Source organism: Mastacembelus armatus, chromosome 9, assembly GCF_900324485.2.
Source record: "Mastacembelus armatus chromosome 9, fMasArm1.2, whole genome shotgun sequence".
In the NCBI taxonomy this organism is placed as follows: Eukaryota; Metazoa; Chordata; class Actinopteri; order Synbranchiformes; family Mastacembelidae; genus Mastacembelus; species Mastacembelus armatus.
The window spans coordinates 12,703,230-12,717,902 of NC_046641.1; the positions used below are offsets into that span (position 1 = coordinate 12,703,230).

At 40.0% G+C, this 14,673-nt stretch overlaps 1 protein-coding gene across 2 annotated transcripts; it reads right to left on the reverse strand.

Moving 5' to 3' along the window:
- Positions 1-283: 283 nt before the first annotated feature.
- trpv4 (transient receptor potential cation channel, subfamily V, member 4) lies at positions 284-14,593 on the reverse strand. Of its 2 annotated transcripts, XM_026322741.1 has the most exons (18): positions 14,104-14,593; positions 12,834-12,915; positions 11,427-11,878; positions 10,755-10,930; positions 9,477-9,629; positions 8,025-8,165; positions 6,246-6,544; positions 5,934-6,113; positions 5,614-5,772; positions 4,907-4,948; positions 4,092-4,184; positions 3,891-3,964; positions 3,372-3,537; positions 3,221-3,287; positions 2,533-2,837; positions 2,001-2,128; positions 1,809-1,906; positions 284-1,617 (listed from the first exon to the last, which is right to left on the reverse strand). In XM_026322741.1, the coding sequence occupies exons 2-18, from the start codon at positions 12,840-12,842 to the stop codon at positions 1,514-1,516; spliced, it is 2,646 nt and encodes an 881-aa protein (XP_026178526.1). In that variant the 5' UTR covers positions 12,843-12,915; positions 14,104-14,593; the 3' UTR covers positions 284-1,513. The 2 variants fall into 2 exon arrangements, with proteins under 2 accessions (XP_026178526.1, XP_026178527.1); XM_026322742.2 differs by lacking the exon at positions 4,907-4,948 and having other exon boundaries at positions 14,104-14,589.
- Positions 14,594-14,673: the final 80 nt, after the last annotated feature.

Genomic DNA, 14,673 nt, shown 5'->3' on the forward strand with positions numbered 1-14,673 from the left:
TAGTTACATTTTCTAAGAAATACAGTGATACATGCAAACCTCACCTTTTAAGACCATGTCATTCTTGTCCTGCAGTAAAATCAATTGTGTGAGTGCAGAATTTAGCTATTTAGCTTTTTAATTACAAGATGGGTATTGTTTTTCTAACAAAACTACCTGGTTGATATTGATTGGTATAAAATATTCTGGGATAAAGTAATTAACTCCTTTAAGCACAGACTGGACAAGATCTTCTAACAAAGGCCACTTGGTTATTGAAGAAATTGCAAGGCAGACTAGAACATGATTTATAAAATAAATTCAGCGTTTATTGTTCTGTGCAGCAATGTACAAACAGTATAAAATGCACAGACGTGTCTCTTTATAAAAGCAGCGTAAACATTGTGAACAATGACCTGTGACCTTCACCAGTAATGAATCATTGAAAATGAACTGTTCGGTCTATCTGCTCTTAATCAAACTCTGTCATGTAGTATAAAAAGACATATATACAGTGGGTGTGCACAAAAAAGATGCTGTTTAGGGCAAGGAGCCAACAACAATGAAAACACGGCAGAAAATAAGGGGAAGTACATAATGGCAAGGTCTGAGAGTTGATTATGCAAATACCCCAGCTGCAAAGGAACAATAACTCTGGAAACTCAAAGACAAACTGTAACACCAAAGACTATTGTTTTGTATTTGCTATAACCTGCTCATCATTCCCCCCTTGTTAGGAACAATGCCTTTGTATTCATATAATGCGCACATCACAAATTGGCATAGTGTATTGAGATGAAAGATGTGCTGCCTGAACTTAGAATCTAAGCCCAAAACTTCAATGAGATTTGACATTATATAATTAAGACAATGGAGTAAGTGGAAAGAAAATATACTATAAAACAGATACTTTCTATACACTGAACACTTACAGTCCGAACAACAAACATTCAAATCAGAAAACGCAACTAAAAGCTTATAAAACCTGAAATTCTGATTACTAAGTCTAAAAATATTTGCAATGTTTTCTTGCAGAAATACTATTATATACTATTGTGATTATATTTATAGCTTCATATTTATCAGACAACATTGTTAATTACCTAATACAGCAAGGATGCTTCTGCTCGCTATGAAAAAACTATTTATTGTGTTTTTGTCAACACTATAAGGTGTGTGGAAATGCTGAAATAGTTTTACTCCTAAATCCCTGAGTGATCAACCTCTGGTGTCAGAAATGTTTAAATACAGTACATTTCATTTCAGCTCCCCTAGGAAAACACTTTAGGCTTCACCCTGTCATTACGCTACTTTTTCATCTTTTTAAATCTCAGGGATAGAGATCAGTGTTTTTGAGTCTATTTAGTGTAATTCAGTTGAGGGTCAACACTGATTTTCTTATTGTAACGTTCACTATACTTTCTCTGAACATGAGACCTGTGCAAATTAGGGCCCTTATCGCCCCAGTTGGCCCTGCAGAGCGATCCCACTGATGCTGATGGCTCTCTGCTGTCGCTGTACAAGAACGACAGGACTAGTCTTTTCCAGGTGCCAGCCGCTCCATCTCTATCACTGAATCACGATGCCGCAGACCCTTATTTAACTCCACCACTCGCGGGACCACTGTGGTCCAACGATCTAGAGGGAAAGAAAAGAAGGTATTTTTTCCTGTCTGTATAAATAAATGAGTGTCTTCCACAAACACATATATTTCACACATCTTGTGGATTTATTTGTTAGAGTATAGTGGGAAAAGGAGGCAGATGATTCGCTGTGGCGAGCCCTGAAGGGAGCAGCCGAATGGAAAAGAAGATAGTGGAAAATCTCACCTCTTTTCAAGACCTTGACGCTCTGCTGCAGCCCATGGCCTGGATCCTCATTTATTGCCAGGTTCTGATTCCAGTGACACCAGTTAACCTCATCTACCCTAATGTAACAAGACATCAGAAGGATGTACAGTTCTCTTTAGTGGAATTGGAAATGCGATTGAGTGACAGCGATGGGGGAGTCATGCAAAATACCTGAAACACCAGCGGCGGTCAGGTGTGCCGTCCTGGTTTCTCCCCACAGTCACCATCTCCCCGACTCGGAAGTACTTGCGAAGGCAGACTGGGAATGAGCGCTCAATATCCAAGATGGTCGTTGCCCACTGTGAGTACATGTTTAGCGAGAGTATTTAGTCCACTCAACATGCTAAACTATGATGATGGTCCAAGTTATACCTGCTAAAAAATAGCCTATCATTGTCAATGGGAACGTGTTAACATTCAGCCTTAAAGCAACTCTGTTTCTCAGTACAGCCTTGAAAAGTTATTGATTTTAGACACTCTTGTTTAAATGTAATTTTTCAAACCTGTTGGCACCTCAGATTAAATTATTTGACTTTATTTGTGTTTGGGTTGGAGGAAAAAATCTCAGACAGATATATCAATATCTGGACAAATTACAGTAAACTAAAACTTCATAGCAAAATAGGGGGAATTGGCCATTTAGCATTGAATCTGATTAAATGCTGACATTTCAGATTGAATAGTGACACCAATATCAGCTCACCTGAAGCTTCCAGATCTTCTTGCTCTCCTTCGACACCGCTCCCACCGTCTCCCCCATTAAAGCGATCAACATGTTGAGAAGCAGCACAAAAGTAAGGATGATATACGTAACCAACAGGATGAAGAAGACCCCTGGATACTGTGCGTTCTGGACCATATTCATATCTCCCATTCCAATGGTGAGCTGGAAAAGGTCCAGTAGGAAAACACTAAAGGTGCCTTGGTCCCTGCACTTTGGATAGGTGGGGCAGCCTCCGTCACACTCGGTGCCGGGTGGAGGACAAGGACTCAGCAGGGACACAAGGGCTGTGGTTAAAAAGAGGCTTCGTTATGTGTTTGCGAGAAACTGTTCAACTAAAATATTTTAATTTGCTCTCTTGCTGAAAGTAAGATAAGGCGATGCACACTGCTATAATTTCTGTCTATTAAATATGAAGTCACAGTCAGGAGATGATTAAATTAGCATAAAGACTAAGCAGGGGGAAATAGGCCAACATATAAAACCAAAACAAAAACAAAACCCTGTTAGCAGCAAGTTAACAGCTAGACATTTAGCTCAGCATGAAAACTGGAAACTGGGAAACCCTCTTCTGGCTGTAAATTTAATTTGACGTTAATAGACGGGTATGAGTGTATTCTACTGTCTCCTCAACTGCTACTTTAAGTATTGGTGACATACACAAGCCTACCTGATGCATATCCAATCATGAAGAGCACGTACACAAGCAGAAATCGGAAAAGGTCTTTGAAAAGAATCTGACAACCAAAAACAAAAGAGCATTATGGCACAGAGACATAAGGGCTTACTGATTTATTTTCTGTCCATTTTGATTATCTAACCTTCTGTATCATGATGCTGTATGTACCGGTGAGCTTCAGGCCTCTAGTGAAGTAAAGTGTGTTCATCCAGCCCAGGACAAGTGCAAACACCATCACAGCCACATAAGCTTTAATTCCAGACAGGTAGAGAGCAGCGGTGACTCCAATCAGCACAGAATAGATGAAACTAGAAAGGACAGAGAGAAACTCTGTCAAGGAACCAGATCTGATGCTAAAAGTATGTGATGGTGAAGGAATACATGCAGCCAGGGAGATGTGATTGCTGGTATTTGGCATTTTAACAGAATGACAACATTACAGCCTGCTAATGATTCAAAGAGGTGCTCAACATTCTCTGCCCTTTGTTTGGATCATGGGTTTAATTAAAAATGTAAAGTTTAAAACATGCCAGGAAGGAGGTTAAGAAATTAATTAGATGACTCAATTAAGAGGATGCAAAATTTGCCTCGGGTAAAAGTCAGCAAGTGATGCAGCAGAGGTGAGGGAGAGGGGGAGCAAGGACAGAGGATGGAAACTTACTACAGCAGTTGAAAGGATCCATCAATAAATAAAGACTTCACCCCAGGGCACTTCTTCATGAAGAGGTCCTTAAGCTGCAAAGAGTTAGCAGAAATATTTCCATAATGACAACAACAGCACTGTCAATACAGTTTGTCTGTAAATGACAAAAGGAAAAAAAAACATAAACCCATAAAGATGCATCAGATCCCACTGACTCACATTGGTGATGAAAAAGAAGATTCCAGATGCCAAGGTGATAATTTCTCCCGTCAACCGCAGGAAATCAGAGGATGTATTGTAGGGGTACGGAGGCTGGAACGAAGTAAGATAAGATTTTAAACAACAAAACAAAATGCCATGAAGAAGGTTTTAAAAAAAGTTACAAGTACTATAGGTGCAAACATAAGTCGACAGGACCAGACTGTGAATTAAAGGATTCATTTTTTTGAGGGGAGCTATGCCTATGCAGAAAAAAAAAAAAAAAAAAACAGCTGCGGGTTAGAGCTTTATATTTAGTGTACGAAAATGGGAGTGGTATCAATCTTCTCATCTACCTCTTGGCAAAAAGAGTGGATAAGCTTATTTCCCAAAATCTTTAAATATTCCTTTTATACAATGCACTAGATTATCAGGAGAGTTAATTAAGAACTGTAGCTGGAGTCTGTATGGTTTAGCAAAGCTTACTAAACATGGATCAAAGATATAACTTAAATTCCTGCTATGAAAACAGAATCTGGTACAAATTTGGAATAATTTTGCTGCTCTAGTACATGATGCATTAACATTTTGCATGTAGTGGTAGGCTACCTAATGTACTTCACATGTGACCTACACAGAAAATGCTGAACATATATTTAAAATTAGAAAAAAAGGTAGATAACTGCTATGTATGTACAATAAAATAATTATCTATAAAAAAAATAAAAGCAAGATGAAATAAACAGACATAAAACAATATTAATTATTTCAGATTAAATCAAAAAAGTTTTGTAAAAAATATATTTCAACAAATCCTTAAAAGAAGACAATGATACCCGCCTGTCTAATTTCCAAGGCCATCTCATTCCAGAGTCTGTCTGAAATGTGGGGGAAAAGAAATCTGAGCTGGAACAACTGGAAAGAGCATCATGTGAAGATCTCAAACAATGTCAAAGTGCATAAAAGATGGACAATATAGGCAGAAGTCAGGCCATGAAGATCCTTAAAAGTGATAAGTAAATTCTTTAAATCAATTCTAAATCAAACTGGGAGCCAGTGTAAAGCAGCTAAAACATGGGTGATATGGCCAAATCTAGTTCTAGACAAGAGTCTAGCAGGTGAGTTCTGGACTGGCTGAAAGATTTTTACTGTTAAGACTCAAACAAATAAGAGCATGAATTATTGTTTCAGTATGTCTGGCAATATTTCTGAGATGATAGTGGCAAGACTGGACAAGCTTAGTGACACGATTCTCAAAAGTCAAACCAGAGTCAAAGATGACACCCAAGTTTCTAGCGGAGGGCTTAATAAATTGCATTATGGCCCCATGACCGGTGCTATTTGTTCAGTAAGGCTATTGGGGCCAATACTGAGAATTTCAGTCTTATTAGAATTTAATTGAAGAAAACTGTATTACATCCAGTCTTGAATATAATCCATTCATTCAATATGAATCTTTTCATAATGGTGTACTGAAAATTCTACATTTGGCTGGAAGACCACATTCAACAGTTCTATCTATTTTCAGTAGCTTCATACCCACCGTTCCTTCTGTTGGCTGGTAATAAGCCACTAGGGTGAAGATGATCATGGTGATGATGTAGGACACAACGCTGATGTAAAAGGTGACAGCAGCAAACTTCTGCCATTTGGCCCTCAGCAGCTCATTGATGGGCTCCACTGCCAGCATCTCATGCCGGTTCTGACAACGGGATACAGGGTAATAAAAACAGAATATCAATCCTAATCTTTGTACAGATCCATACATTTTTATTTTAAACCTGGTGTTCCTTGCTCTTAGTATCTTGATATTGAGAAAAACATGTCAGCTGTTGGATAACCAGTAAAACTGTCTTTGTTCACCTCATTGCGACTGTTGTAGACCAGGATTTCCAGCACAGATGCTTCCTCGCCACACGTGTCCAGTGACGACAGATCATAAAGGGAGGAGTACACTGGACCGTAAACCCAGTCCTTAAACTTGCGTGACAGATGACGAACTTCCTCATCTTTAATTTCACGTCGGATAATGTGCTGAAAAACCTGGAGGAACATGGAGAGGCTGACCTGATGACCTGTCACTTGGGCCCAGTAATGTTAAGTCGTGTTGACATGTGATGATTAAAACTTTTAACTGCACTGATGCTGCCTGACACACTGTATCATTATCCCTACCCCTATCTTGCCCAGCTTGGCGGCCATCATGAGAGGTGACATGCCATCGTTGTTGAGCACCCTCTCCAGGCTGCAGTCTGGGTACAGCTTGGCGCTCTTGATTAGCAGCAGGTCGTACATCTTTGTGAGGAAACGCGTGTTGTCCTTGGTGTTGTCCGCGATGTGCACCAGGGCGTGCAGCACCGTGTTTCCACGTGAATCCTGGCGCCGCAGGTCGGCTTTCTTGTGTGGATTCTCGGTCAGGTAGTGCACAATGTCGGGCTGGTTAGTGCATGCAGCCAGTGAGAGAGGAAACTCACCTGGGCAGACCACAGAGAAGCATGCTCACTTCATACAGAATTCACAGGACGGTAAGACAACTGTATTTCTGATTAAAAAATAAGCAAATCAACAGGAGGGTTCATTAAGAGCTGTAGCTGGTGTCTGCATGGTTTAGCAAAAAGCATACTAAACATGGATCAAAGATATAACTTAAATCCCTGCTATGAAAACAGCACAATTAGCAGTTGTTTGAGGGAGGGGCACAATGGGGCCAGAGTGCCAAAAGCAGCTGCTGAAAATGAGCCGTTGCCATGGGTGACAGATTACTTTGTCACCTCACATAGAAACGCTCCTCTTCATGGATTTGCACGGGTGCATGCAGAGTGTTAGCGTGAGTCTAAATCCCATTAGCCATCAGCCCTGCCAGGTTCCTGTTCACCTCACTGCAAAGCTCCACAGCAAATTACTCACACTGTGCCCGGACACGCTGGGATTTGGGAATGACAACCGTGCTGAGTGCAAATAGAAATCATCTCCTCTGTGATGTGTGAGGAATGTAATGCTTGAATTTAATCAAATAAAATTTTTTAAATTGGTTTGGGAAAAAAAAAAAAAAACTGTTGATCACAGGCTATATCTACCTTTCTTTAAATGTTTTTATAGAGTATCACTAATATCTACAATATATAAATCACTGCTATAACCATCAGAAAGTTCAAAGTTAAAAACATTTTTCTCTGGGTACATGGATGAGATGGGGCCCATTATGGACCAGACTACAAGCAGCAGTCAGCTGTTTATTTACTGTACTGATCAGTCGCCTGTGGAGGGCAGTGTTGAACTGACTTTACAAGTTCTGGTTAATTTCCCCACCTCATCATAGAGGTCAGTGAAGCCAGCAGAGGATGTTTACTTTTCTGAACTGCAGAACACAAACACCTTTCACTGGATGCAACTGTGCAGTGTATAACATAATGCTGGAATATGTTTTATGTGTTTTTTGCATGATAGTTTCTCATACGACACTTCAAAAACAGTTGGCTGTAAGGTGAAGTTCAGCACTGGACCACAGTGGTATCCTGACCGTATTAGTCCAGTCGAATCCTGCCACGTAAACAGAGAATAGGTGGGGACTAATTCAGTTCATGCCTCCATTGTGATACTAGTTTCCTTGCCAGGAACATGTATGATGCATAAACAGCTGTAATATTACACAATTCAAAACTTGGATTTTCACTCTGGTAAAACAATAACCACCTTTGTCAAAGTGATAACAACTTGTGAGTAAAGCAGAAAATGAAAGTCTGTGTGGAAATTGAAAAAGTGACCAGTGAAGTCAGAAACCTCGGAGGCACCGCATCATTAAGACTATATGAGTCAGAAAATATGGCATCAGCTTTAAAGAACTCAGTGTCTGATATTTTTTTTTTCAGTTGAGGTCAGCGTATAATGCTGTCTAAAAATACAGATACTGAATAACAATGAGCTCATACAGTATGTGCTGAAAAAGGTCATTACCAAAGTAGAAGTTACCCCCTTCGTCCTTGGGCTGGAAGAAGCGCCCCCTGGCCTGGGCATGTACATCAGCTCCCTTCTCCACCATCAGCTCCACATACTGCTTACAGCGTCGCTCGATAGCAATGTGGAGCGCCGTTTGGCCTGACAACGCAACAGAACACAATACAAAAACATTTTTTCCCTCTTAAAAGTATTTAACAACACTTCTTTTTGTGCCATCTTTCAATTGAAAAACTGTGTTTTCCAAGATGTGATTACAAAATTGAGGTGTATGGAGTTAATTATGTTGACATGAATTCTGTGAGCAAATAAGCACAGTTGCACAACAGGGTAGACTCTTGCATTTGCCTGCAGACTTTTTTTCTTTTGTTAATGTGGCAGGGCGACACAGGGACTCATGCTGTGGTGGCAGCGATGGAGGAACTGCAGCTAAACTGATTATTAGACAAAGGAGAAGCAGGTGTGTCAGGCTGAGTGTTAGGTTTGTGTTCTGGTGGCTTTGGTAGGAAATTGAGCACTGAGTACCATTTAGTGTAGTTGTGTATGTATGTTAATTTGAGTTTTAATTATAGTTTTCTTTGTTCTTAGCAGTGTGGCTGGAAGTGGCCCCCATCCACGGCTGCAGCTGATGTCTGGGGGGTTCACTCACTGTTGGCATGGTTTGTGTTTGAATGTTTTTGTGGTGTTTCTATTTGATTTATTGGTTGTGGTTAGTTTTCTTTTTATTGCACCATTAGAATACCCTCAACATGCCACCAGTGACTGGTTGGGCTCCTGACCATTGTACGACAGCCTTTTTATTTGAGGATTAAATTTACTTTTCATATTATGGTCATAATAAATAGCCATTACGGCATTTAACCCACAGTGACTGCTGTGACCTCTTTATGGAAGCCTCTGTGTTAAGTTCACTTTCAGTACTGCAGGGTACTTAATAGCACCCAGGATTACATTAAACCTATTCCCAATTATGAAGTTGAGTGTGGAGGTGATAAAACCTGAGAGGTTAATACTGTGAGTATATGGACATACGCCCATAGACGTTAGACTCCACCCTTGGACATTTCCATGATAGCACATAAAAAGGTAGAAAATAAGATTTATTTTAACTTACTCCCATACCATACCTGTAAAATACAGAGATTAGGTAAATGCACAATGAATAGACCCTTTGTATGAAAAGGTTCCACTCACTGATATCTCACAACTAAAAAAAATAAGGCCTTAATCCACACAAATGAAACCTGGATCTTCTCATTTACAGAGCTGCATACAGCTTCAGCACATACGTTCCTTTTTTTTCTGCCTGTCAGCTTCTTCTCAGTAGAAGATAAGGGGATTGTTGTCTATGAAACTATACAATTCAACTAGATGCTTATTTCTGTTAAGTCCTTTACATTACAAATTAGTTTTATGTAACTGTATGTTCTCATTAGTGAGCTATTTCCATACCTCTGTAGTAGACATCCCTGAAGGGCGTATTTATGAACTCTCTGAGGTTCCCTGTCTTCTCTGCAACGTCCACCAGCAATGGGATGGTGTCATTCTGACCGTTGTAAAGGTTGAGCAGGGCTTTAGGCAGACAGGTCTTACCCGTGGATAGCTCTGCAAGAAAAAAGTAAAGAATATTTTCTGATTCAGACAGAACTGTTTAAGAGGATAGGCAATGATTTTTATTTTAATCTCACAGCACTTTTTCAGACATACTCCCACAGCCTTATCAGATGAACCTAAGTACCACCGTCATCAACACTTTCGGGAACATTTCCATTGAAACTCATTTTAAACCAGGTGCTAGTTAATGTGATCTGTGGATACTTGTATCAGTTGTTTGTAATTGTCCTAAAGTCAAAACTTCCATTGCCTCTAGATAATTTATCTTTTTATCCATTTAGTCATTATTTTAAACCATTTGAACCATTTAGAGATCCATTACTTTGTGCTTTATTTCATCACTTTTAGCTGTTTCAGTGTTGCTTGCAACCTCAGGTTGTGATGTTCTTGTGTTACAGCTGACTCAATGAGTACAAGTTGTTTTTTTATTTTTTTTATTCAAATCATATTTTCTTTTGAAATTTTGCAAGCAGCTCCACAGTCTTTCCACGTAGCCTCTGCTTGTGAATGTGGTGTCATAAGATGTGATTTCCTGTTGTGTGACTGTAAATGATCTGGCAGTGAGTAATGTTACAGAGCAAAAGTTTCAGAAGAGTCAGAGTTTTGGGAATTGATTAAATGAAAATAAGGATTTAGGGTTATAGGAACAAACTGTTAAAGACAGGAGTAAAGCACGGCCTTGAACTATTTTTAGTCTTTGTTTTTTTTAAAAAAAAAAAAAAAAAAGACCGCAAAGGCCTGTTTAACTCAGAGATGACAGTTTGCTGTGATTTCTCTCTGCCCCTTGTTATAAAAGCTGGGGAGAATTTCTTGGACCTGCCTTCTCCTTTTTCCTCTAACATCCTCTAAGCCAAAAACAACACAAAAGAAGAGAGTACAAAAGGTCAAAGATAAAGAAGCAGGAAGATAAAAAATGTAAAGCTTCTGCTATAGACAGACTCAAGATTAACAATTCTGACAAAAACTGTGTTAGTGTGAAAAACAATCTACTATATGTTAACTGCATTTAAGCCCTTTATACTCCCCTGTAGTCTAACTCTACAGTGGTTGGTGTAGACAAGTGAAAAAGCAGTACATAAATATCTGACATGACTTCCACCTACACCAACACCTCACCTCTGAACTCCTCATCAGTTAATCTCTTTTCATGGCTCTGCAGGTACTCCAACAGGCCCTCGAGGGCCCCAGGGTCCCCACGCGACACGCACTCAAAGAGGAGAAAGCGGGTGAATGTTTTCATCACCTTTGGCGGGTCTGAGTTTTGCCCTTCATCGCCGCAAGTCTCGGCTTTACTAATGAGATACAAAAACATGACAAAAAAAAAAAAAGGTGGGGGAGTTTCCATTGAAAACTATGGATTTTTTATTTTTTACATTTCATTGACAGAAAATTCTGAATAGACTGTTTGTACGATGCATCGTTTAGGCAATTACACACACCCTTGAATGCTTCAATAAATAGACCTCTGTGCATAACGAACAGGTACAGCTGCCAGAAGCAGGCAGCAGCCTAAATATTACCTCAGAGGACCAAACAACAAGCCCTCTGTTACATCAATGAATGGGTTGAATGAAGGCCTGCTTGGTCCACAGTGTGTGTGTGTGTGTGTGTGTGGGTCCATACTTTCTCATGTGCCACACCTCTGTCTACAGTGGCAGTTGGGGGAGATTTTTACTTTTATGACAACATTTTTCCAAACTAGCCCACAGCAGTTGAGACCAAAAAGTAAACCTGTTTAAAGGAAACACCCATGAAGAGTAGTTTAGAGACAGAGAGGCTCCCTCTCACCCTCTTGGAAGTTTCTTTCTCCGTTTCTGCTTCTGGTTGCTGATGTTGCTGTAGGTACCATAGTCAAAGAGTGAGTCCATGGGGGCTTTCTTTGGGCCTGGAACCACATTCGAATCATATATGGTACTTTCCAGTCGGTCCATAGGATTAGAAATGCCCTTCTTGAAAGCCCCTTGGAACTTCATCCGCAAGTTCTGTCTGTTGTCTGTGGGTTGACCAGGCTGAACTGGCTCCAGGGCTGAATCCTGACCTGTGTCCTGAGTTGACGGGGAGCCATCCTGGCTCTCAAACAGGTGGGAGAGCTCAGACAAAGGGAACGCTGCATCGCTCTCAGCCTGAGTGGCCCCGCTGTTGCCTGAGTCCACAGATTGAGTATCTCCACCAGGAAGAGAGTCAGTGGTGTTGGCCTTGGACAAGGCAAGGTGGCACCTTCTGAGAACAGCAGCTCGACCCTAATAAAAACCATAACAAAATATTCTGAGTGAGCTGCATGGCCTTTGGGTAATCAGGAAAGCATTTTACAAATGAAAAAGTAGTCTTAAACCAGGGGTGCCCAGCCCACGTTCCTCGAGAGCCACGGCCTTGCTTGTTTTCACATCTGAAACATCTGGTTACCTGTATCAGATGTGTTCAGTCAGTGAGAAGCTAGAAAATACCACATCACTTTGTTTCTCCCTTCCCCCCTTCATCTGAGATGGTATCTTGGCTGAACGCAGGTAATCAGCAGTGACTAAAGCAGAAATAGTTGGAAAACAAGCAGGACAGTAACCCTGGGTTGGACACCCGAGTTTTAAACTATTCAATATATATTCAAGCGGACATCTATGATAGACGGACATACTAATGTTTCACTTCAAACATATTTGACATGTTCTAAACGATAGTGGAGGAAGGAGTATGTACTAAATAGAGGAAGATGGAAAGGCTATGTTAGAGATATATAATGGTAAACAGGCAGGAGTGACACCTTTTTTTTTTTTTTTTTTTTTATATATTCAGAGACAATGTTATTATGTTGTTGATATGATTTTCAGATGTTGTTTGGTCCAGGAAATAGTTCAGCTGAGATAGTAAACCTCTCAGACCTGGACACATCTCATTTCATGATCAATTGAACCTAAAAAAAACAACCACACCTATTAAATATATAAAATATTTGCTGCGTAAACATGACATGACTACATGAACATGGAGTCATTTATTTTTTTTAAACAAGTGATATTTCTGAGGTGAAACTCCACTATACAACACTGCAGGAAAGGCAGCAAGAGTCAGATGAGTTTTTTGTAAGTTAGCCACTATGATAACACCAAACTGAAAAAATACTATTTAAACTAATGACAAACAGTAGCTGACCTACCAAAGCACATTTTAAAATAGACAACTGACTTTCACCCTCATTCGTACCTCATTCATCACGTTTATCACAAAGATGTGCCAGATTCCTTTTCAGGTAAAACTGGAAATGATACTGAAGCATATGGGTATCCTGTAAAACAAAAAGTAACCATGTTAGAAATTACTGACACAAAACTATAAACACAATCGGAAATTTCTGAACATCATAAAAAATGCTCTGTCATGGGGAACTGGGATCTGTGGAAAACCTAAGGGAGTATTGAGGCCAAAACCAATACTGGTGTGGCCTCTCATTGTTCAGGAGGACATGTTTTCTCTAGCAGGCACAATCACATTATCTGTATGGACTCAAGAAACCCTCAACACTCACTATACTGCTAAGAGTATGCTATCACAAGGACATTTGAATGACATGTAAGCCTCACGGATGTCCCTGCACAGCTTCCTCTGGAACTGTGTTTTTTTTTCCTGAGTCTGCTCATGACATTGGAAACTTGTCTAAGTCAAACTGTGCTGTAAAGGAGTAACACAGACAAAGGAGATGAGGTCCGGTTGTCAGACAGGAATGACTCATAACTCTCCCTGACACATGGGATTACCATTCCTTTACACTTCAGTGGGAATTTAACAGCAAAAAAGACAGATGAACAAAGAGAGCCTGCCCCTGATAGATTATTATAGCGAAGAGCAAAAGATTAAGTTGTTTAGTGGAGGTGTCTGAGGGCAGAAAGGAACCCACTGTATATTAAAACTGTCCAAATGATAGAACGGGATCATAAAACATTAAGTATACTCAAAGCTCAAATATTATTCACTTATTGGTTCAGGAAGTGCTAATTCACATGTCGAAGCTTCTAAATGGGACGAGTGTAATGTCCCATCAGTGATGTGGGACTTCCTGCTCTGTCACTGCTGATTTGACATTATCCAAATGCTGTAGAAGCTTTACATGGAGCCCAAGTAAAGAAAATGTGTATAAAATACCATGTTTTTAAATATATTAGATTTGAATGGCTCTAAAGGTAATAGGGCCCACCCTGGATCCAACAAAACTGTTTTGTATAAAGTGATGATACATAAAACACAGACAAAAGGCCAACATTGTCAAAATGTGTAGCATACGTGGATGATATTAAAACAGTAAAAAATAATATTAAACACGGACAGCTGTTCTGAAGAAGCTCCATTATAGCACAATACCAAACTTCAGTTTAACTTTTTCTCAATAATTACTGAACTAATCCCTAATTCAGAATTATCTTTCCTTAACACTTACAAAGAGGCATCTACACTACAGAAGCACGGAGGTGTTACTTACCGTAGACCTTATTTTCTTAGGGAAATAACTGGTCCTCAGCTTTTTTCCATAGTTTGAAAAGCGCTGAAAGTTTCTGTCGCCTGCCGTGCGCTATTTTGTGGCCGGATGACACCAAGTGCTGTTTGTAAACGACGGTGTGTCTGTGCTCCGTCTGTCCCTGTGCGCTGTTTGAGCCCTGGAGAACAACGGATGCCTTCTCTGGATTTGGGTGGGACATAGGGATGGCTCACCTGAAAAGTTGAACGACGCAAACGCGGAAGTATAAGATGCAGTACCGACACTGTCCGCTAGGGGCCGCATGCAAACAAACTCAGGAACCTGTTCTTCAAGCGGACCCTGTTCGGGGGTCGGGGGGGGTGAAGAAGTCTGTTTCCTGCAGATATGCATAAGACATCTGAGACATCCTTCACCCTAATCCATTTTTTAATGCATTTGCATTGCATTTGTTTGTTTGTTTGTTTTTTGCAATCCCTGTTTATTGCTGGTCTTGGTTGTAAAATTAATATTAATCTGGACTTTAATCTTTTTTTCTGAAATATATAGAGGCCTAATAATAGTAATAGTATCTAG